Source organism: Vespa crabro, chromosome 8 (assembly GCF_910589235.1).
Source record: "Vespa crabro chromosome 8, iyVesCrab1.2, whole genome shotgun sequence".
In the NCBI taxonomy this organism is placed as follows: Eukaryota; Metazoa; Arthropoda; class Insecta; order Hymenoptera; family Vespidae; genus Vespa; species Vespa crabro.
In genome coordinates, this window is record NC_060962.1 from 7362275 (window position 1) to 7385392 (window position 23118).

Here is a 23118-nt window from a genome sequence, read left to right on the forward strand (position 1 = left end):
ATCATCATCATCATCATCATCATCATCATCTTCTACTTTGTTATTTATCTTCTTCTTCAATTTCTTTTTATTATTACATGACAATTTTCTTTTTCCTTTTTTTTCTCCTTTTTCTTTTCTCTTTGTTTTTTAGTTTTTCTTTTTTTTTCTTTCTTACTTTTTTTCTCTCTCTTTTTTTTTTTCATTTTCTTTTTTTTTCTTTTTTTTCTTTCTTTCTTTTTTTTTTTTTTCTTTTTCTTTTTTGTAGATCCAAAAAAACGTACTCTTTCTCATTTTTATTAATACATTAACAGAATCTGAAATCATTCGATCCAAAATTATTCGTACGTGTGACGTTTGAACCTTGCATAGAATGAAAGTAATTGTTGTATTGAGAATATCGTTATATTTCTAGGATACACAAGTATAATTCATTATTTGGCACAATCGTCATATCGTAATTTATAAATGACAATTGTATGTGCAAAATAACGAACTATAAAACGTATTATCATTTAATAATATCTTTTATAATACGAGATAATTGATATAATTCACACGTGATTTATAATTTTTAAAGGATATACAAACAACGTTATTAAAGTACAAGTCATACTGTACCGAATTCCTTTTTATATAATTTAATTAATATTTATATTATTTTAGAATTTTTATATATCCTAAGAAAACACGATGTATGTATATATATATATATATATATATATATATATATATATATATATATATATATATGCATATGTGTCTGTGATAATTTAATATTTTTAAATATATGTAAACTTTGTCTCTTATCTAGCTTTCTTGCTTTTATCAATTATATATTTAGTTTCAATTAATGTTTCACAAAAAAAAAAAAAAAAAAAAAAAAAAAAAAAAAGTAAAGAAAAGAAAAGAAACAAAAAAGAAAACTAAAGTATTCTTCTCATTGTACTGTATCTCTTTTTAAATACATAAATTATATTCGAGTGGCAAGATTGAGAAAATACAAAATACAACGGAAAAAAGAAAAAAGAAAAAAAAAAGGAAAAACAAAATAAAATAAAATAAAATAAAATAAAATAAAATAAAAAAAAAAAAAAAAAAAAAAGAAACAAAATTTAATCTATGAATATGCAAGGTTCTTTGGCTTTTATTCCTATATGAATAATTTTAGTCGTGCGATAAATCGTAATTCGGTCATACCGAAACGTAATAAATTTGATTAACGACATTATTATATTTATTTAATTCCCCACGTTCTCACAGTAAATCGTTAAATGATATCTAACTTCGCTGGTGCAGGTGTCTATTAAAGAAAGTATAAAAAAAGAGAAGAAAAAGAAAGAAAACAGAGAGAGAGAGAGAGAGAGAGAGAGAGAGAGAGAGAGAGAGAGAGAAAAGAATGAAAGGAAAAAAAAAAAAAGAAAAGAAAAGAAAAAAAAAAGAAAAAGGAAAAACGAACCATTAACATTATGCTTACTTTATGATCTTGTAGTTTTGGCTAGACTGTGCAAGATCGATTCGACAATTCTGATGTAGATGGCCCAAAGAAATTTCAAGAAGAAATTAAAAGGGTAGCTCCTCGGTCATTTTTCTAGGAGGCAGTGGCGGCAGATGGAAAAGAGGTGGGTCACGCGAGATTCGTTTCTTGTTCGCCCCATCCTTCGCTGTCGCATTCGCTTTCCGAAGCTGAATCACTATCGCTAAATTCGACAGCAACACGGCGAGCCAATATGGATGCAACGTCGTTCAATGCGTTAACACGTTCTACTTCCTTCTGCTCGATTTTTTCTACTTTTCTCAATTTTATCCCTACGTCATTCAAAATTAATATTTAATTTATATTTGTCGAGATTTACAAGACAAAAAAAGAGAAAAAAAAAAAGAGAGAGAGAAGAAGAAGAAAAAAAAAAAAAGAAAAAAAAATACATATATATATATATGTATATATATTGGATGATCAAATAAATCTCAAAGAAAAAAAATTACCGTCTCTTATCGCTTTAAGTAAATCATTCCTTGGATCTACCAATGGGATGTTCGGATTGACAGACTTTCGTAGCTGTCCATCGATACTTTTCAATGGTTTTAATTTCGGCGGACACATGGCTATCATTTTGGCAATATCTCCGTTCGTCAATGGTACCGGTGGGGATGAACCATTAATAGCTGGTGGTGGTGGTGGTGGCGGAGGAGGTGGAGGAATATTACACGGTGGAGAAATAGGCCTTGGTGGTGTAGGATCGGGTGTTGGTGGTGGTGGTGGTAAATCTTGAGAGACGGGATCTGTTTCGTCTGTACCAATTTGTGCCGAATGATTTGGTGGAGTAGGAGTCGAATGATGACTCGGTAAAGGACTGTTTGGACGACTTCCATTCCTATTTAACAAGTGGGACGGTATCGAACCTAAAAAAAATCATTTATTACTCCTTATTAGATTTGTTTTCTATTAATGATAAAATAAATAGAAAATTTTAAAAGAAATATAAATTACCGTTCATGGAAGGTGGAGACATTGTTTCTCCTGGTGGAGGTGGAGGAGGTGGAAGCGTATCTCTACCAGTGCTCATAGATCTCCCTCTGGTAGGAGTATTATTAGCCGATGCTACCGTGGGAGTCGAATTACTTGAAGTATTGCTAGGTGGTGCCGGAGGTGGTTGAGAAGGTCGCGATCTACCACTTCTACTGGGTGTACTTTGTCCTCCTGGACTCTGATAAGTTTCGCTACCTTGTTGGCCTTGGCCAGAAGCATAATGAGAACCGTACACATTTTCTTCATAACCATGGGTAACAGAATTCGTTGCCCTATAATACAGAAATAATAATCTTCCTTTTTAAATCCTTAATGGATTTATTTAATTAATTAACTTTACGAACCTATAATGATCAGAGGAAGAAGGGCTATACAAGTGTTGTTCCTCTGGTGGATAACTTCGTCTAAGTTCAATACTGTTCGGTCTAGGTGGTCTTGATTCGGTCACGACCATCCCCATCATCGTTTCATCGGTCATGGTATGAGGTGCTCTATATTGAACCCCTTGTGTTGGCATTATATATTCCCCATGGCCAACCGCTAATTGTCTCTGCCTTTCCCTTGTATTATGAGGTTGTCTTACACGCTTCTTGTGTCTACCTCCACCACCGCTACCTTCGTTCCGTGGCCTATGAGGCTATATCGTATAAAAAATATATCAAAAATTATTCCTGATTGTTATTTATGTTTCCCATTAAGATATGTGTTTGCATGAGAACAAGCATAATCATTTCAATTCGAAAGAATTCGTTTGACTGATTGAGCTTCGTTAGAAATACGAACCATCGTCACTCTTTGTTGTTATTATTGTTGCTGTTGTTGTTATTAGTATTATTATTATTATTATTATTATTGTTATTATTATTATTGTTATTATTATTATTATTATTATTATTATTATTATTATTATTATTATTATTATTATTATTATTATTATTATTATTATCTATCGAATATATTTTATAAAAAGTATATATGTATGTATGTTAGTAGTGCTAAATCAGTCAATAAATATGTAACGAATATGTAGGAAATATGGTTTCCTATAATGAATAATCACACAATCGTGCGATCGCTAAATAATATATCGTATCGTTGCGATATCGTTTGTAAGATTGATTGATCGTTAAGTTTTATTTCCTACATAAAAAATGTGACAATTGAATTACGAAGATGAAAGGGTCGATAATTGATTGGCGTAAAACCGGATACATCATAATCATAGACTTTTGTGAATTGTAACATTAAAAACTTGCATTACTTGCAAAAGGGCAGCGTTGCAACGGTCGACAAAGTGACAATGAAATGTGGATATTGTGGTGAGATTTTTAAACGTACAAGGATATCACTCGAGAGAGTGAGTATTCTTTTTTTTTTCTTCTTTTTTTTTTGTTTTTTGTTTTTTGTTAATCAAAGCCATCAGTGGTTCGAGTAAGAAAAAAGACGATTATTAACTCTCGAGCGAAGTCCTTTGTTAGCACTGACATATCAAGGGATTTTAGATGAGTATACAGAGATCAAATGTTTTATTTTTTTTTTCTTTCTAAGTCGAAAATGAAATCGGCTTGAAACAATTGATCTGAGATCTGAGCAAAACACTAAAAATGCAAAAAGTCACTGGCTTTTGCTATTACCTAGGGCATTAACTACAAACTTTGAAAGCGAGCAACTAACGCAATTTCTAGTCAGCGTAAAAGAGAGAGAGAGAGAGAGAGAGAAAGAGAGAGAAAGAGAGACAGAGAGAGAGAGAGAGTGAGATAGAAAGATAAAAATATATATATATAGAGAGAGAGAAAGAAAGAAAGAAAGAGAGTGGTTAATGATCGGATAAAACCACGGAGAAGTGAGACTGATGAGTGTGTGACTGATCGATTATTTAGTATTTATGATTTAACAGGGGAATAAAATAAAACTACAAAGATCCAAATCATCGACTTGCCTTTCTGTATGGTTCGGCATATTCTGTTTCAGTCTATAACGAACGGGATAGAGTTCCAAAATAGTTAGCAATTGCAATATCAATATATACATACATATTGTGAACTTATCTCATACGTTTCTCGTGCACCCCGAAGGCACGTTAATGTAATCTTTACAAAGTTAATAATAACTTTCACGTCATAAAAAGAAAAAAAAATATATAAATAAAAATTTATTAACGTAATTCTTAACCGTATAATAATAATAATCGTTCGCGATAAAATTTTGTTATCGAGGTGCACGCGTTAAAAAAAAAAAATAAACCTTCCAACGATTATTTACCTTTTTCCCTCGATCATGCAATTTCTTTTCCGTATCTTTCAACATCTCTTGACTCCATAAATCAAAGAAATAATTTGGATCCGTGTAAAACTTCAATCCATCTTTTCCGTCCTCCCTGATAAATGAAATGATCATTGAAAATCAATATTCAATTCTATATCAAAAGTTAGCGAAATATTTTAGCATAATATATACCTATAAATGTTGAGCTTATCTAAAGGTGGTGGTGTGTCGCATTGACGATAAGTTTCTAACATCGCCGTTGGCATCGTATCCCTTGATACTACTTGTTGATCGAAAACGACCGAACTCTTGAATGCCTTCCTCATGTGTATATCTTGTAATGAAACTAAATAAAATAAATAATTATTACTCTTTGTAATAATTCCATTAATATTATTATATCAAATTTATATGCCAATGATAAGTTCAAAATAATAATTAAATAATTTCTTTATATATTAAATAAGAAAAATTCATTAATCATTTCTAAAATTTCTACGATCGACCCCACCAACCTTCCTCGACATTGCTATCAAGTTGAGTGACCTTGACGGCCAATCGATCTATCCTAGCTTGCAAAGAATTTGCCCTGTCGCTTAACGCATGAGCTTCCCTGGTTAGCTCTGCAAAGAGATCTTCGGCATGCCGTGATAGGCTGGAGAGTTGTCTAATGGTATTAGCCAAAGTACCATTGGTGACAGCTTCTAATTCCGACGGTAATGGAAAATCTTCCGGTATCGTACCACGTGCGACGTGAACGGGTTCCACCAATCTTTTCGGAAGAGGCATTTTTTTTTCTCAATTAGTTTTGCGTTACGATCCTTTTGATTAGGCTTCGTAAATCATTCACCGTTCTTTCAAAATCTGCAATAAGACGTTTTTATTTTGTTAAGTTTTTCTAATACTTTTAACTTTTACTTGAGTTTCTCAATTAATTCGTAATAAATTGATAACGATGATAAACAAATATATATACACACACATATATATATATATATATATATACATATAAGAAATAATATTAATAATAATATATGTTTAAAAAAAAAAAAAAAGAAAGGATCTATATATATTTATATATCACATATCATATATAATATATTTTTAAGTGTATATGTGCACGTGTACGTTATCATTAATGTATTCGAGTTTTAATTTACTTAAAAGAAAAGAAATAATAAATAAAAGTGAGCGATCGTGTTACGTTAAATAAAAGTCTAACGACCTGCGAAAGGCGATACTCGCGGAGACAGAAAAGGAAACGTTAGGATTAGTATACGCATGAGAGCAGCTTTACAATCAGTTCTACAATTAGTTCTAGTAGTATTCGAATGTACATATAACGGATCTTAAGGCATTAGATATTGTATTTATACGTCATGAGTGATTTATATGTACATCGGAATCGTTTAAATATAAGGTGCTATATAAGGATAAGAAATCTAATATCGCGAGATTTTTACCTTCGTTCATCATAAGGAATAAAGATAAAACGATAAGTATGGAAGGACAAACGATATATATATAATATATATATATATATATATATATATATATATATATATATATGTCGTGCGGTTAGCAAATGTACGACGATGAGCGAGATAAATAAATCTGAAGAAGATATATAAGAAAATAATCAATACATAATATAAATCAATATGTATGAACATAATTATACAAATTTATATGTAACATTCATATTTTATAAGTGATAAATAAGCGGAAGCTGTTAACGAGAAGTGAATGGAAAAGGTTAAAATGAAAATTGAAATTTAAAAATAGTCTGAGATCAATTATTTACTTATGATAATATATTTTCATTTGAACAATTTTTTATTATCTATATGTTATACCTAAAAGCATGCTTAGACATTATTAAAGATCTATGTAAAACAAATAGATATATAGGAATAATGTATAATAATTCTCTTATTAAATGAAATCTTTATAAGTTTAGAAAACTTGTAAGTAATGAAATGAGAGATATAAATTAATGTGGAAAAAAAAAATATAATGTCAAATTATCAGAGCATCCTTGAAGAACGGTAATAAATAACAATAAACTATGACTATATATCTAGCCCAAGATAATCTACTTTAAATATGAATGAAGATTTAAAAGAGATCGGCAAATATTAAGCATATTTGAACAAATGATAAATAGATAGATGACGTTAAAAAAACATGGAACATTTATTTAGTAATAATTAAACGTATTCATACCTCATATTTTGAGATTAGATGATGACATAATGTAATCACATGTGAAGATAAAAATCCACAGTCTTTTGAACTTTTTAAAGTAGTGTTCATCACGGTAGAAACATTTACACCCAATTCCGATAATATAATATCACATATAAATGGGCATGATTAATTTCAGTTTTGACCTCTTGAATTTTGCACTAATGTCATGGCGGTGCACTATCTTCCTTTCTTGTTCACATTAAACACCTGTTAAGAGAAATAAGATTGATCGTATGAAAACTCCGAAACCGTTGTATATGTTTAAAATTTATATATATATATATTTTTTTTTCATTTCGATTTAAGGAGAAGAATCACCCCCTACGTAGCTGCCACCCCGGCGGCCATGTGTCACCCTGCAATTCTGTTCCCAGCCACACGATGGCGCTTTACGCTCCCCACCTCTCTCTCTCTCTCTCTCTCTCTCTCTCTCCCTCTCACTCTCTCTTTTTCTCTTTCATATAACTATCTTTTTTACTGATTTTATTAAAGTAAACCGATAAAAGACATATGAATTTATCAACGTTTCTACTTATATAAATTTACATCCCTTTTTATTTATCTATAAATTCATCTACATAATCGTTTTTATTTCTTTTACTTTTTATATTATCGTAACTACAATTCTCTCTGTACGAGTTACTGCCAAACTATGAACACACGATACTTCGTCGACTTAAAGAATATTGAAAGTCAATACAGAAGGAAAAGCGTTAAGTAGATTTAGGTCATTTCTTTTAAAAGGATTTCTAGACTATATCATCACGATAGAAAGCGTTTAAAAAGGCAAAATGAAAAGACTAATAAGATATTCGTCTGATTTCGATTCGCCATATTTTCTCTCGCCCCCACCTCTCCTCGTCTCAACACACTTCACCATAGCACACAACTTCCTTCTCGTCACACTGCGCCACGCCCCGCCCCGCCTCGCCTACTACTACTTTCGTCTTCCATCAACTGACAAGACGTGTCACGTTTTCTCGCGAGACTTCTTCTTACACCCATCGTTAACTCACCATATTCAGCGGAGTATGGCTAACTTCACGTATACGCATAATGTCGGTCAACGTAGTAGTACGATCATTGAAACGTACCACACCCCCTCCCTAACCTCCCCTTCTTATAATTACGTTCTTTCACCGATAAGAAATGTTTTTCTCTCTTTACCAAAACGAGTACAAACGAGTTCACTCGTCAGCGTATAATATGGCGTTTATTTCTTCGATTCGTATTTATTTTTTTTACGTTCAACTTATTGTTGCAATTGTAAACGTTCTTCAAGCGCTGTTAATCGCGGCGCTGTTCTTTTCAACCAACCGTGGACAAAACGAAAGACCAACCAACCGACCGAATGACAAGCAACTGACTGAGTTACTCCCGTTACATCAACGCAACAACACGCAAATCAAAATCGCGGGAAATTTTAAATATGAATACCTTGATTATTTGATTTTCTTTATAAATAATTTTCAATCTTTTTTATTATAGACGATAACTACGTCCAACGTGATGTCATCTGATTTACTAATAATTTTTGCAAATCTGACATAATTAAAAAATTTTCGTAACAACGTTTAAACATAAGATATTATTGTTAATTAAAAAAAGTCTTGGCATTGATTATTCAATCGTTTTATATCAATATGTTCTTCGTTATTTCATTGACATGCTCCTAACCTATAATTCCATCACTAATCATGCGCTGTTTATATAATCTTATTTAGACGTAAAAGATATCGATTTTTTATTTTTTTTTTTTCTTTTTTTCTTTTTTTTGGCAATTATTTTTCTTTGATCCTTCATAAACACTACAACTAATTCATTTTTATTTACACTGTTGTCTTCACGAGTTTGTTATACAATCGTTTAAAAACTGTTTGAAGATCTAACATGGCAGCCATTTCGAATTTAATGCCACCACTTCCAGTTACTCTTGTTAATCCTCCACTGTTCTATTTTCGTTACCCTTATTTTCCTGTTTTTTCTTTTTCTATTTTATTAAAATTTTTCTTTTTTTAATTCAACGAATGTTCGTACTTCTATCACGTAGATAAGTCAGAAAAAAGATTAAATAACAATATCTTTTGCCACTATTGAAGTCAGAAAAAAGATTAAATAACAAAATCTTTTGTCACTATTGTTAACGTGTAACAAGTGTATTTTTATTTTATAAAAAATATGAGTAACATGAAAAATTATCGTAAAAATGGTGGAGGGAAACGTCCACAAAAGAAAACAGAATCTAAGGAAAAACCACAATTATTAGTACAACCTAAACAATCTTATGCTGAGTATGACAATAACGCAAAAATTGATGACAAAAGTAAAGATTTTGAATCTTTTATAAACCAACCAATTTCGATGGATGGGCAATTTGTTTTTAAATGTGAAAAGAATTGGTCTGCAGATGTATTAGGATGTTTTGACTATTTTACTCTAGATTTAAACTTACTTTCTGCTGCTATGAGGTGCATACCTTTTAATGAATGTGTTAAAATAAAGGATGAATATTTCACAGTAAGTATTTTCATATCGACATTACACATAATATTATTCTTTATCAAATTATGTTACTATATAATTTATATATTTTTTATAAATGTATATTATAGGCTGATCAATTAACGAGTTTCTACAATGCTGTTGAAGAAGGAAAAGAAATTTATAATGATATTCTATCTAATTTAGAAATTTCTAGTTCATCTAATACAATGAATTTTAATAAATCATTAGATAGAGAAAGTAAAGAAAAACTAGAGATGAATTTAAATCTTCAAAAGTCTATGACAGATAATAAAACATTTGAAGCTCAGATAGAAGATAAAAGTGACGATAGTGATACAGAAGAAAGTTTAGATTTCTTATTGTCTCTTAAATCATCCACCTTACAAAGCAATAAGAAACAAATGGCTTCAACAGATGTATTTTCTAAAAATGGTAATTTAATTAATTTATTTTTTAAAATATTTTAATAAAATATATAGACTCTATTTTTTTGCATTTTTTATAAATCTCTTGTATCATTGAATTATTTGATTTATTTTAACTTATGATTTACAAATTTTTATTTGTAGAACTCAAAACACAGTCTGCTACCTTATCAACTAAACCAATTGATCTTGAAATCTGGCTAGATAAAATATTAGATGATTAAAACATGAAATTTGTATATTTGTTTATAAACTTAATCTTAAGAATTCAATAATAAGATTGCATATAAATAGGAAAAATATTATTACAAAGTAATTAGTAATTTTCTATAATAAAATATAATACTATTAGATTGTTATTTTCGTAATAAAAAATGCAAATTTTTTATTATACTGTAAAAGAATATGAATTACTTATTAATATATTTAATGTTATAGACTTATTGTGTACATTATGTAGCATAAAAATCAATATGAAAATTTGTTAGTAAGATATTCATGCATATAATCATAAACTACAAGCATAATAGCTCCACCTGGACCCAATCTCAATACTTTTGGCAATAAACCTTTGTATAAAGCTTTGAAACTGAAATAAAAAAAAGAAAAAAAAAAAAATAAGAAAATATAAGTAATGTTTAATTTTATCAATCTATAAGTAATATGAAACAATAGTTTTATACCCTTCGTTTTTATAAATAATACATATAGTATTTAGTGTTCCCTTGTATTGTATATTTCCTTGTGGTCCTTGTATACGACTTTTAGCGACATCAAAAGGTATATTCAAACAAGAAGCTACTGTACCTGACACAAAACCTAGACCGACCTAAACAATCAATAATATTTTATTAAAAATATAATAATATAAAAAATGTTCATAAATATTATGTTATAATTACCTTAGTTACGAATTCAAGTAAGGGTTCTTTATTTACTGGTATGTAACTTTTTACAGAATGATAAAATCCAAAATAAAAAGAATTAAATACGGCATTTCTCATCATAGTGGCAGTTAATCCTTTATAAAGCCCATTTAATCCAAATCCATATTTTGATATAATTTCTCTTGTTACAATAGCAGTTGATGGTCTTCCTACACGATTTGATTGTTGCTTTATTTTGATAACTTCAAAAGGATTCACCAAAATTCCTTCGGTAATTCCAGCAAAGAAGCCAGCGCATGAGAATGTCTACAATAATTACATTTTTAAAATTCTCCTTAAAAATATATATATATATATATATTAAATAATATATTAATAGAAATAATGATTCAATCTATTATTGTTACCAAAGGAGTAGGCGACGCAGCACCAAATAAAAAGAATTGTTTGTATTGTTCGAATGTAAAAAACTAAAAGAAAAGAAATTATAATAATAAATTTAATATAAATTAAAAAAAAAAAATTTGATAACTAAAATATTCAATGCATACTTTCACTGCTCTTTTAGGTGTTTCTACAATGATTGGTGGAAGCAATCCTTTCCACAATGCAGTAATACCTTCAGTTTTACACATCTTATGCATACAATCTATAATGCCTATATAGCAACAAACAACAAAATTAATATTTTATTATAGTTTTCATAATCGCATTATACCTGTGTAATAAGTGGCATCTGCTGCTTGCATTCTAACTTGAAGTTGAAATCGTGTTTTGATAAGATCCATTGGATGCATTATACAAACTTCAACAAAGCCTGCAGAACCACCAGCACCAATTTGTATGATGCCTTCATTTATAAGATTTCTTTTGGTAGGATGTACTTTTTGTTGATACATTGTTTTCAGCTTCTTGTTCTTAACATCTTTTGTAATCACTTCTTAATATCACAACAATCAATATTTTCTATTCTGAATAACAATTCACCCTGAATAAAATAATATAAATAATTCCATATATATATATATTTATTGCATTAAACTAAGACTGCCTGAAATTGAAAGTATCCATTGTATCAGAGCTTTCTCTTGAATAAAAAGAACTTGCGGAATATCCGAGGTTTTTCTACTATGAATACATGCTATAAATGTGTTTACTGACTTGCAATCTATTTTTAAACTTAAAAATTCTAACCTGACTTTTGTGGCTATATTTTCACAACAATTTATATCAAATTTCATTACACCAAACACACAGCTCAATCATTCAACTACTTTAATCAATGACTATAAAATTTATATTAAACAATTTTCTTATTAAATGTAGCAAAAGATATTTAATATAAAGCATTTCTTTATCACAGATACATTTCTTTCTCATGTCAATGAGAAATTCCTTTATCTTTAATATTATGCAATTGTACTCTTATCTTTAAGAAGAAAAAAATAAATACACCATTAAAAAGAAAAATATAAGAAATATGATTAATAATGCATGAATGAAAATAAGAATAACTTTTTTACTAATAACATTTATATCGAAGTAACATTAATTTTTCAATCCTGAAATATCAATTAATCAGTCATAAAAAAATATATCTCAAATGTTCTCTATAAATACTTTATTGTTCAATATATTATGACATATACAGAACTACATAAAAGAAAGATTATGCAATTCTTTAAGATGTACCCATATTTAGTCTCAATATAAAATTTCTATTTATAGAGAAAAGAAATGAAATAAAATATATTTTTATTGAATTGTATTGTAATTACATGTCAATGATAAAAAAATCTAATATCTCAAATAAAATATAAAATATTATAACTAATAAGATTACTTTACGATAACATGACACAAGATAACATAATATCAATTTTATAAGATCAAGATTTTATCCTTAACCATTTGATTAAAAACAAATATGCATACATGTATATTTAATCTACATTTACGTGCGAATGAATAATAGGTTATGAAAAAACACAATATTATATCACACTTGTACATATACACGTATATTTTTTGATAACACAAATATTTCCATTTAAGCTAATTACTATCTTTCTTTTTCCTCCTTTTCTTCTTTTTTTTTTTTTCTTTTTTGGACAAGTAACGAAATCATATAAAATAAAGTGTAAATGTTTAAACAACGTCGTCATGTATATATGCATATGAAAATTAGAATTTACTTGGATAAGGAATTCGGTAATAAAATAGCAGATTAGCAAGAATGACCTTGAAACGTTATCGTATATCGCCAGGTCATAATGATTTCAACATATACTGGACTTCAATAGCTGCCTTGTGCGTAAAATATAGAAAGGAAGAGTTCGAAGTATCTCCGCCAAGCAGTAATAATTGGATTTTACTGTGATCCCGCCATAACTCGTACTGTTCATATTCGTTGCTTATATCATATATATATTTCTTTTCTTTTTTTTTTTTTTTTCCTAACAATTTCATTATAAACATCCAGTCAAAATGAGCGTGAGACAAAGAAAGGTATCTATCTGCATATATACATATATAAATAAAATAAGTTTTTACGAGAAATTGTAGAAAGATTGCATAATTAAATCTTTTTGAATCTAACTTCAAAGAATGAGAAAGTTTCTTCTTTTTTTCCTTTTCTTTTTTTTTTTTTTTTTGTCAGTATCATTAAATCTATTCTCTTCTGAAATTTATTTTTAATATAATTTAATGATTTCTCATGAATTATATTACGTAGTAATTATTCTTATATTAAATGTTATATTATAAACGACGTAATGCAAGTCATCAAGGGAGGGGAATATCTATTCCATTTTTTTCTACTCATCTCCACTTCTTGACACAGCACATGTTTCTATATACGTACACAACACACATACATTTATACATAGATACATACACATATACATATTATATACATACATATGAATCGAAAGCCACGTGTACCGCGTAAAGAAAGTGTATATATAGTGTATATATATATATATGTATGTATGTATGTATGTATGTATGTATGTGTGTGTGTATTATCTATACGCAACATTTGTTGAGTTGGAAATATGGACGATGAAGTTTATAACATGAAACGATTTCTTTTACTATTAAGATATACTTAAAGTATTTTTTTTTTTTTTTTAATAAATAAATACGAAACAAATCTGCATTAAATGCAGTATAAGCTTGTAAGTGATAATTATGGATTCGATATCTTGCTTTTTTTTTTTATATCTTTCTATTTTTGTCTCTGCATGATTCGTGCTTAAACTTTTCTTTTCTTTCTTTTTTTTTCTTTTTCTACAAAACTTCTATTATTTCTCTCATTTTTATTTCTTTCTCCTTTCATTCTTTTTATCTTTTTTAACATATTTCTTTTTTCTGTCATATTTTTCTTCTGCCTGCCTTACTCTTTATTTGTCTGACATATGACAGAAAATTTTGTAATTATTTATACTCTTTTATAAACTAATTAACATTATCATTGACAAAATTTTCTTTTGTTTATAATGTCTAAAATTCTAATGCTAATAATTATTGAGGTATATCAATTGTGATATTATATTTTATGAAGTTAAATTGGGCCTTTCTTTTTTACTTAATTACTTTTAATAAAGGTTATTTATATCATATTCTTATCAATATTATTCTTTTGTAGCTAAAATCTGAAAATGAAAAATTCTATGAAAAGGAATCATCACCCAGTATGAAAAAAAGTATCAGTCAACCTGGAAGAAGATATTTTATGATAATTACTTTACTTGGTATATTATTCCTTGGTTATATTGCAATAGCAAATGATTTAAAGCCAATAAGAATTGGTAGTAAGGTTATTGATACTTTAGCATTTTCATTAAATATACAAAAGCCATTTTATGTTGTTATCATCGATGCTGGATCTACCGGCAGTCGTGTATTAGCATTTAGCTTTCACGAATCAATTCTCAACCATCATCTAATATTAGATGCTGAAATGTACAGTGAAACCAAACCTGGATTAAGTGCATTTGCAGATGATCCAAAAGTTGCAGCACAATCTCTTATTAAGCTTTTGGAAAAAGCTAAATCAGTTATACCACAATCAGAATGGTCTAATACTCCGCTTACTATGAAGGCTACTGCTGGCCTTAGATTATTGCCTGGACATAAAGCAAATAATATACTTGAAGAATGTAGTAAACTTTTTGAGTCATCTGGCTTCAGAATATCAAAAAATTCAATTTCTGTAATGGACGGAGCTAGTGAAGGAATTTTTTCTTGGTTCACAGTAAATTTTCTATTGGATAAACTTAATTCTCATACATCAGAAAATACGGTAGCTGCACTTGATCTTGGTGGGGGCTCTACGCAAGTAACTTTTTCACCAAATAAAATGCAAGCGAAAGAATTGAAACAACATGTGTATGCTATTAATGCTTTTAGTCATAATATGAGCGTATATACGCATAGCTATCTAGGAATGGGTTTAATGGCTGCTAGAAAAGAAATTCTGACGCATGGAATGACTATAAAAAATACTACTACAAAGGATACAATAGTAATCCGATCTGAATGTATAAATCCAATTGTGAGTGCTCCATGGAGTTATGGAGGACAAAATTATATAATAAAAGGACCTGTTAATGCAACACTTAAAACGGTTAAGACACAAAATTTTGCAGGAGGTGATGAGAATAGACCGATCGTAAGATTTTCAGAATGTTTAAAAATTGTTGAAAAATATGTTAATACAATAAGTAATAAGCCAATAGGATTGGGTACTCATGAAATATACGCTTTTTCTTATTACTTTGAACGAGCTACAGAGGTAAATTTTTATATTTTATTTTTTCAATTATTGTTCCATTCTCTTTCTCTCTCTCTCTCTCTCTAATATAATTTAAACTAATAATTGATTATTACAGGTAGGTTTAATAGACCCTTTCTCTGGTGGTGTCATACATTTGGGTGCTTTTCTAAAACAAGCAACAGAAACTTGTGATTATCCTAATGCAGAGCAACCATTTATGTGTTTGGATTTAACATTTATTTATGTCTTGTTACATAATGGTTTTGGTTTAGAACCTTCTACAAGGTTATTTGTAAGTATGATTGTGTGTTTATATATATATATATATTTTTTTTAAACAATGATAAAACAATGAAAATATATAAAGAAAAAATTTAGATATAGATAAAAAGTATATAAAATCATATTTTATAAATGAGATTTATGTTTTTATTGCAGTTATATAAGAAAATCAATCAACATGAGTTAAGCTGGGCTTTAGGAGCTGCCTTTAACGTATTACAAAGTGGTCTTTGACATTGGTAGAAAAAACAATATTAATATATAGAAAAATAATGGAAATAGAAAAATTATTAATTTTTAATAGTACGTTATTAAAAAGTATTGAATGTCGTCAGTATCAACAAATCTTAATATAAAAGTTAAGTTTTAAAAAAAATATAATTTAAAAAGATTTTACAATGGGAAATTATAAATGGTTAATATTATATTATTATTAATGTTAATTTATAATATCAATTATAATTATCAATTATAATTGATAATTATAATATTAAAACATATTTATTTTATTTTAATAATATTATGACACATTCTGCACAAATCTTAACATTAACAAATGAATGGTAAATGCTTTGTTTATTATTTAATCGTTTTTTTTTTTCTTTTTTTTTTTTTATAATTGTAATTCTTTTACAACGGATTATTGTTGAAAACAATTTAAATTTAAACTATAAAACTTAAAGTTACGACTATTTTTTGAATAATGAATGCGCACTCAATGACATGCACAATCTACATACGCACAAATATGAATGATGTTATGATGTTATACTAATAGGAATAAAATAATTTAAAATAAAAATGTTATTTCTTATAGGTTTAAATAAAGATAAAATAAAAGAATATATACATTTAACGGTGTATTAAATTATAGAAGTATTAAATAAAACTTAAAGATACGTTAAATCATATAAAACAAAAAGATTAATTTTATCTAACTTATTGAAAAAGTATTGGATTGTATCATTCAATTGTTTGTTTTTGACTCATATGATTCAAATGATAACAGGAATACACTGCTTTCTATTAACTCTTGTTCTTGCTGTAATGCAAACAAAATATGTATATATATATATATATATATATATATATATAATATATATATATATATATATATATATATATATTATATAAAATCTATGTTATATATATAGGAAATAAAATAAAGAAAATAGATAAAATATATGAAAGAAAAATGTCATAAAATATTACTCTAGTAGTGACTCCAATAAAACCATCAGCATGAACAAATAATTCTTTTTTTAAAGATATTGTTATGAAGTGCATTAAATCAAGATTGGATCGAATAAAATTAACAACATTTACTACATTAATTTTATCCAAAGCTGCATCTATTTCATCCAAGATAATAAATGGTGCAGTTTCATATCTAAAATATAACCCAATAAACATTAAATTTCAACAAATTGATAATTTCAACAAAATATTATATGTATTTAATTTAATCTTATAATAAAATAAACTGTACCTGTGTATTGCAAATAGTAAAGTTAAAATAGCAAGTACTTGTTCACCACCTGAAAGACTTGATAAGAAATGAAAACGTTTTCCTGGTACAATGCAACTGTAATTTATGTCATCTAAATATGGTTCTTCTGGATTATATGGAACAAGAGTAGCTTGAGCGGACATATTATTAAGTAAATACTGTAAGAGTAATACAATTTTTAAAAAAACAAAAAGAATTTAAAGATACAAATAAAAATAAATAAGTTACTTTATATTTTTACTTTATAAATGTAATCTGTATGACAAGTAAGTTGGTCAAAACATTTCATGAATCTGCTGATTCTTTCTTCCTTGACTCTTGTAAATTTATTTCTTGCAATATGAGCAATATCGCGTATATCCTTTATAGTCTTATTGATTGCGTCTAACTTCTTACGTATTAATTCCAAGTTTTCATCTGCCTGTATTATAATTAACTAATTATTTATAATCAAGAAATAATTGCTTACAATCAAATAATATGATCTCATCGAAAGATATTATTTTTATAAATATTATATATGAATTAAAACCTTCAAATTTGGTGCTGGTATTAAATCCAATTTATTTTTTATCGCATTAATATGTTTCAATAGTTTATTTTTAACATTTTCAAATTGATCATCGTTAATTGTTTGCAATTCATACAATAGAAATGAAAAATTTATCTTTGAGAAAATATTATCATCACTTTGTTCTACTGTATTTGAACTTGAAGTATTTATTGAAGATACCCATGGAGAATTACTTGAAGTATTTTGATTTGACATAGGAATTATTATATCTTCCATCTAATGCAAATGATTAAAAGATACTTAAGTAAAATTTCGTGCAGATTTTTTAAACTAATAATGCATATTTATTGGTATTTATAAAAAAAAATTAATTTGCAAAAACAATTTAACCTGACAACTTTTAAGTATACTATTCGTTTCTAGTTTTTTCTGTTTAATTTTTAATTCAATTATTGTATGTTCCCTTCTTGTTTCTAAAATTAATTTAGCAATAATACCAATTTGATGTCTGCATTGTGCAACTTCGTTTTTCATTTTAGTTACTTCTGTTTTTACATTTGAATGGATGTGTCTTAATTCTTTTAATTCATCTTTCTGTTTATCAATGACATGTGTAATCGCCGACTCTTCTTCAAGTTCTATTTTTAATTGCTCTTCAGCAGTTTGAACAGCAATTTCATATTTTTTTATCTCATCTATAGTAATATGTATATACAGTTATGGTATATACAAAAATTTAATGTATTAAATATGCGCTACATTTAACAATACATTTAACAATTACAATAGTATATAATAGTATTGAACTAATATATTACCTTTTGTATTGTGATGTTTTTCAAAATCTAATGCATTTTTTATACAATTATATTGGTTTTCTAATTCATATTCTCGTTTTTGTTGTTCCCCATGCATTCTATGAAAGATATTTTATAAAATATATAATATTATCTATTTAATATAAAAAATAATGTAATAGCAAATATACCTCAGTCTGCCTTTTTCATATACACGAATATTGGCAACATTAATATTTCTACAAAAAACAGAAAAAATTCTATCTTCCACATTGAATATCTGATTTTCAATATTCTGAATTTTGTTATGTCTATTACTCATGATTTTCTCAATTGATTCTATATTATTCTATAAAGATAATATATATATATAAAATTAATATATGGTTGACTAATAAAATATATTAAATACTCACGAATATTGACATTAATTGATGATTTATATTTTCAATTTCCTGGGTAAAATCAATCATTTGTCTTTTCTGAAAATAGATATATTATATAAATCTGATATTTTAAAATATCGTTAATATATTCGTATAGGACATAACTTACAATATTGTCTATATCGATACGACTGTATTTTAATTTGTTGGTGAGACTTAAAATTTCAGAGTTCATTGCAGTAAGCTCAGATTGTTTCCTAATACATTTTGAAGTCTCTTTAATTTTTTCTATTAAAGCTGCCTAAAATTATTGTTATTAAAATCAAAATTATTATTTATATAATTACTATAAAAATATAAGGAACCTTTTGTAACTTCATTTCTTGTATTTGTTTATCTTTCCATATTGCAAATTTGTTTGATAGGTCAATAGATCCTCCTGAAATGATACCTGATTTCTGGTAATAACTTCCATCAAGTGAAATACACTATTATATAATAAAAATATTAAAATGAGAGATAACATGATAATGTTTATTAGAGTATAATAAGTTTATTGTTCGTAAGCAACTCACTGTGTATCTGTCATTCAAATGGATTTCATATGCAACTTTTCGAGCATCCTCTGATGTCTCACACAAAAGGGTATTTTTGGTCACAAATAAAATAGCATTAGAAATTTCTTTAGGAAAGTATTCAATTACATCATACAAATACTGCACAGTTTTTGGATATATCATATTACTATAAATACATTCACAGTTGAATATTTTGTAATTTGAAATTTTTATTAAAATATCTTGTTCATATATATTTTACAAGATAATACCTTATATTGTTCTTTAGTTGGTCACTGAGAGATTGAATCTTTAAAGAATCAAGGGGTAAAAATGTTTCCACGCTTATTTGCTGTCGTTTTAAATATTCAATGCATTGCTTTGCCACTTTTTCTGTTTTAACAATAATTGCATCCCTGTATTTCCAAAGTACTTTGGTTACAGCAATATTATATCGTTCATGAATTGGTTTACATAAGTTAAATAAACGGCCATACTAAAAATATAAAATGGATGTTTATAAATATATATATATACATATAAAATGTGGATTTGTAGTTAATTAATAATTTAAAAAATTACCACTTCTGGGAACAGATTTTTTAAAATTGTAATTGTATTTAATTTTTGGCATTCTCTTGAAACTGCAAATTTATCTGCTGTAATTTCATTTAGTTTATTTGTAATTTTATCAAGTTCCATTTGCATTTCTTCCATTGCAATCTTATTTTGTGTTATTTCAGTTTCAAGATCATGTCCCATTTTTTTTTCCTCTATTAAAGTAACTTCAGTTTTCATTACATACTGCTCTAATCGTTCCATTCGCTTTTCCATTTCCTTTAACATGAATTGTAATTTTTTCTTTTTATCTTCTATTTCAACTTTTTTCCGTTTTTCATTATCAAGTTTATTTTGATCATTCTCTTGTTCGTATTTAAGAAGATTTAGATTTTTCGTAAATTTTAAGCACTCTCGTTGGGCTGTACCTTTTAAAAGGTAATATTCTTTTACCTTTGCAAAAAAAAAAATATACATATTAGATTAAAATGTAATACTAAATTTAAAAAAAAAAAAAAAAAAAAACAAAACATAATTACAATAATATATTACAAATGTAAATATTGTATAATACCTGTGCATTGTCCAATTCCATGTTGCTTCCTTGTGATTCAAGTTCACTTGAAATGCTTTGTGTTAAATTCGCTTTTAATACCTCTATTTTAGCTAATTCCTTTTGTAAATCTTTCATAGTTTTATCATGGACTTCATTTGCAAGACATGCTTTAGTTAAAGATGTACGAATAAATGATATCTTTTGTTGTAAATGAGAAATTTTTTCTTTTGCAGCAATCAATTTCGTAGTTTGATGAGTCTGTTGTAGATCCATTGTTGTCAAATTATTTTCCATCGTTGCTTCTTGATTTATTACTTCAAAATATTTATTCTTACTTTGTTCCAATATAATCTCTGCATTTTTTTTCTGATCCTCATATCTATTCATTTTGGATATATTATCAATTCGAAGTAATTTCAAATCACCAAATTCTCTTCTTATGTGAAACAATCTGAATAATTGTAATTCTGTTTTTTTATCATGCTAAATGTTTTAAAAAAAATAAAAATTAAAATATAAAATATTATTTAAGGTATGATAATAAATGATAACATACATATTCCTCTTGTAATAAATTATATTCTTCTGCTTCCTGTTGTTGTATTAAAATACGTTTCTTTTCAGTTAAGAGAGATCTTTTCTTTTGAATAATATGACGTAGATCTAAATCAATTTCATGCATTTTATTTTTTAATCTATGAAAGTAAACGCCTTGTTAAATATTGTTTTATAGCTTAATAATATAATCATACAATTTATTTAGGAAAAAAGAATCATTTATTCATTATCACCTTTCATATTTTGATTTTAATTCAGCAGACTTACTAATTTCATCAAACATAATAGAAATTTCTTTAGGACTTGTTACGCACATAGTTTCAATGGTCCCTTGAAATACTAGAAAACTTTTACTTTTTATATTGAGCCCAAGCGAGGCAAGTTCTTGTACGTAAAATTCAACTTTAACAATCTAAACACATTTTATAATATTATTATAACAGTACATTTTTATTTAAACAAAAGAAACAACAAAAAAATCTTTTTCATTAATATATACCTGCTTATTTATTTTATATACATTGGAAGAATTATAAATGCCACGGGTAAATTCTTTACCCTTACCTTCTACATCAAATATAGCTGTTACATATGCACTACAATTAATAATAATAATAATATCAATCAATTAGATTGAAATAAAACAAAAGAAATAATAGTCGATGTCATAAAAACGAATTAAAAAACAAAAAAAAAAAAAGAAAAAAAAAAAGAAACAACGCAAATAATTAAGTCGAACACCTATGTGTCATTAATGTTCCATCAAATTTTTGTGAAATAAGATCGTTTAATCGACGAACACGTAAACGATTAATTTTCTCTCCCATTACGAAACTAATCGCATCCATGATATTAGATTTTCCTAGAAATATATCAAATATATTTGTTTTTATAAATATTTTACGAACTCAAAAAAAAAAAAAAAAAAAAAAATGAGAATACATATATAAGTAATAAAAAAAAACATATATATATATTTACCAGCACCATTTGGTCCTATAATCGTAGTGAAAGGCTTAAACGGACCAATAATTACTTCACCGCAGAATGATTTAAAATTATAAAGTATTATCTTTTGCAGATGCACGCGCATTGTAAAATCCTTTCAATAAAATTAATTAAGAAGAAAAAATTTTAATGTATTTGTACTGCAAGTAATATCGAACAGAGTAACAGTATGATCTTTTAATACGGTTTTTGTAACATTAATGCAATTTCAAAATATTTGATATGTATACGTACACATTAATATACTACTAGAGTCAAATGTGATACGCAAAAATTTTATCAATGGAATCTAATTTATTTAAATAATTAGATATTTATAAATAATTAGATTTTTTTTTCTTTTTTTTTTTTTTTTTTTTAATGTAATTAAATTTTAAAGTTAAATTTTATGTATGAATTAAATTACAAGTATCAAACAAATTAATACAAAATAAATCAATTTTATATAAATTACAAGGATAGAATAAGGAAAGAGGCTAATTCGAAATACATATCTATAACTATAATATATAAATAAATAAATAAATAAATAAATATATATATATATATATATATATATATATATATATATTTACTATACTATAGTTGTAAGATATTGTGATAGTTTTAAGTGCGTAGAATATAAGGCATTAGGGTATGGAACATATGTGATAGTGAGAAATATTATATAAGGGCGGAAGTGTTTACACTTTAAAAAGGAACAAGAATAAATATATATTTACTATTTTTATATTTTTATCATTTATAAAAATTTAATTTTGTTACAATTTT

At 26.9% G+C, this 23118-nt stretch overlaps 5 protein-coding genes across 18 annotated transcripts; 2 read left to right on the forward strand and 3 right to left on the reverse strand.

The window, feature by feature from the left end:
* Positions 1 to 236: 236 nt before the first annotated feature.
* Positions 237 to 8835, reverse strand: LOC124425894 (wiskott-Aldrich syndrome protein family member 3). 9 transcript variants are annotated; one of them, XR_006942599.1, is made up of 11 exons: positions 7343 to 7479; positions 7001 to 7231; positions 5290 to 5638; positions 4967 to 5120; positions 4772 to 4886; positions 4449 to 4481; positions 2854 to 3146; positions 2471 to 2781; positions 1966 to 2382; positions 1457 to 1788; positions 237 to 296 (listed from the first exon to the last, which is right to left on the reverse strand). XR_006942599.1 is itself a non-coding variant. In XM_046966919.1 (10 exons), exons 3-10 carry the CDS (start codon positions 5561 to 5563, stop codon positions 1607 to 1609), a joined length of 1779 nt encoding a protein of 592 aa, XP_046822875.1. In that variant the 5' UTR covers positions 5564 to 5638; positions 7001 to 7231; positions 8702 to 8835; the 3' UTR covers positions 743 to 1606. The 9 variants fall into 9 exon arrangements, 8 of the variants coding, with proteins under 8 accessions (XP_046822875.1, XP_046822874.1, XP_046822872.1 ...); XM_046966919.1 differs by lacking the exons at positions 237 to 296; positions 7343 to 7479 and adding an exon at positions 8702 to 8835 and having other exon boundaries at positions 743 to 1788; XM_046966918.1 differs by lacking the exons at positions 237 to 296; positions 7343 to 7479 and adding an exon at positions 8462 to 8589 and having other exon boundaries at positions 743 to 1788.
* Positions 8836 to 9198: 363 nt separating this feature from the next.
* LOC124425897 lies at positions 9199 to 10282 on the forward strand. Its single transcript, XM_046966929.1, has 3 exons — positions 9199 to 9541; positions 9637 to 9961; positions 10099 to 10282. The coding sequence occupies exons 1-3, from the start codon at positions 9203 to 9205 to the stop codon at positions 10176 to 10178; spliced, it is 744 nt and encodes a 247-aa protein (XP_046822885.1). The 5' UTR covers positions 9199 to 9202; the 3' UTR covers positions 10179 to 10282.
* Positions 10283 to 10358: 76 nt separating this feature from the next.
* On the reverse strand, positions 10359 to 13216 carry LOC124425896 (mitochondrial 2-oxodicarboxylate carrier). 5 transcript variants are annotated; one of them, XM_046966925.1, is made up of 7 exons: positions 13083 to 13216; positions 11560 to 11829; positions 11393 to 11499; positions 11249 to 11311; positions 10857 to 11147; positions 10638 to 10783; positions 10359 to 10543 (listed from the first exon to the last, which is right to left on the reverse strand). In XM_046966925.1, the coding sequence occupies exons 2-7, from the start codon at positions 11738 to 11740 to the stop codon at positions 10423 to 10425; spliced, it is 909 nt and encodes a 302-aa protein (XP_046822881.1). In that variant the 5' UTR covers positions 11741 to 11829; positions 13083 to 13216; the 3' UTR covers positions 10359 to 10422. The 5 variants fall into 5 exon arrangements, with proteins under 5 accessions (XP_046822881.1, XP_046822879.1, XP_046822882.1 ...); XM_046966923.1 differs by lacking the exon at positions 13083 to 13216 and adding an exon at positions 12036 to 12267; XM_046966926.1 differs by lacking the exon at positions 13083 to 13216 and adding an exon at positions 12036 to 12267 and having other exon boundaries at positions 11560 to 11892.
* LOC124425895 (ectonucleoside triphosphate diphosphohydrolase 5) lies at positions 13211 to 16240 on the forward strand. Of its 2 annotated transcripts, none has more exons than XM_046966921.1 (4): positions 13211 to 13349; positions 14491 to 15639; positions 15737 to 15913; positions 16060 to 16240. In XM_046966921.1, exons 1-4 carry the CDS (start codon positions 13329 to 13331, stop codon positions 16135 to 16137), a joined length of 1425 nt encoding a protein of 474 aa, XP_046822877.1. In that variant the 5' UTR covers positions 13211 to 13328; the 3' UTR covers positions 16138 to 16240. The 2 variants fall into 2 exon arrangements, with proteins under 2 accessions (XP_046822877.1, XP_046822878.1); XM_046966922.1 differs by lacking the exon at positions 13211 to 13349 and adding an exon at positions 13508 to 14020.
* Positions 16241 to 16413: 173 nt separating this feature from the next.
* Positions 16414 to 22522, reverse strand: LOC124426104 (structural maintenance of chromosomes protein 1A-like). The gene is made up of 20 exons (XM_046967391.1): positions 22321 to 22522; positions 22081 to 22201; positions 21839 to 21935; positions 21573 to 21751; positions 21338 to 21476; positions 20800 to 21264; positions 20250 to 20678; positions 19940 to 20163; positions 19686 to 19854; positions 19476 to 19598; positions 19280 to 19411; positions 19141 to 19206; positions 18916 to 19073; positions 18746 to 18843; positions 18318 to 18622; positions 17946 to 18203; positions 17655 to 17834; positions 17393 to 17571; positions 17116 to 17293; positions 16414 to 16945 (listed from the first exon to the last, which is right to left on the reverse strand). The coding sequence occupies exons 1-20, from the start codon at positions 22430 to 22432 to the stop codon at positions 16871 to 16873; spliced, it is 3687 nt and encodes a 1228-aa protein (XP_046823347.1). The 5' UTR covers positions 22433 to 22522; the 3' UTR covers positions 16414 to 16870.
* Between the last annotated feature and the right edge of the window lie 596 nt (positions 22523 to 23118).

Bases quoted from the DNA above. Each gene is read 5' to 3' on its own strand.
- LOC124425895 (XM_046966921.1), top strand. From the start codon at position 13,329: ATGAGCGTGAGACAAAGAAAG. The intron at 15,640-15,736 runs GTAAATTTTTAT...TGATTATTACAG, and splicing joins ACTTTGAACGAGCTACAGAG to GTAGGTTTAATAGACCCTTT. The intron at 15,914-16,059 runs GTAAGTATGATT...TTTTTATTGCAG, and splicing joins AACCTTCTACAAGGTTATTT to TTATATAAGAAAATCAATCA.
- LOC124425894 (XM_046966919.1), bottom strand. From the start codon at position 5,563: ATGCCTCTTCCGAAAAGATTGGTGGAACCCGTTCACGTCGCACGTGGT. The intron at 4,887-4,966 runs GTATATATTATG...TTCATTTATCAG, and splicing joins GATAAGCTCAACATTTATAG to GGAGGACGGAAAAGATGGAT. The intron at 3,147-4,448 runs GCAAGTCGATGA...TATACGATATAG, and splicing joins ATGCCGAACCATACAGAAAG to CCTCATAGGCCACGGAACGA.
- LOC124425896 (XM_046966925.1), bottom strand. From the start codon at position 11,740: ATGTATCAACAAAAAGTACATCCTACCAAAAGAAATCTTATAAATGAA. The intron at 11,312-11,392 runs GTATGCATTGAA...CTTTTCTTTTAG, and splicing joins CACCTAAAAGAGCAGTGAAA to TTTTTTACATTCGAACAATA. The intron at 10,544-10,637 runs GTATAAAACTAT...TTTTTATTTCAG, and splicing joins ATTATTTATAAAAACGAAGG to TTTCAAAGCTTTATACAAAG.
- LOC124426104 (XM_046967391.1), bottom strand. From the start codon at position 22,432: ATGCGCGTGCATCTGCAAAAGATAATACTTTATAATTTTAAATCATTC. The intron at 20,164-20,249 runs GTAATTTTTTAA...TTATATTTTTAG, and splicing joins AAAATCTGTTCCCAGAAGTG to TATGGCCGTTTATTTAACTT. The intron at 19,207-19,279 runs GTAAGTTATGTC...ATCTATTTTCAG, and splicing joins GTATCGATATAGACAATATT to AAAAGACAAATGATTGATTT.
- LOC124425897 (XM_046966929.1), top strand. From the start codon at position 9,203: ATGAGTAACATGAAAAATTATCGTAAAAATGGTGGAGGGAAACGTCCA. The intron at 9,542-9,636 runs GTAAGTATTTTC...TGTATATTATAG, and splicing joins TAAAGGATGAATATTTCACA to GCTGATCAATTAACGAGTTT. The intron at 9,962-10,098 runs GTAATTTAATTA...TTTTATTTGTAG, and splicing joins AGATGTATTTTCTAAAAATG to AACTCAAAACACAGTCTGCT.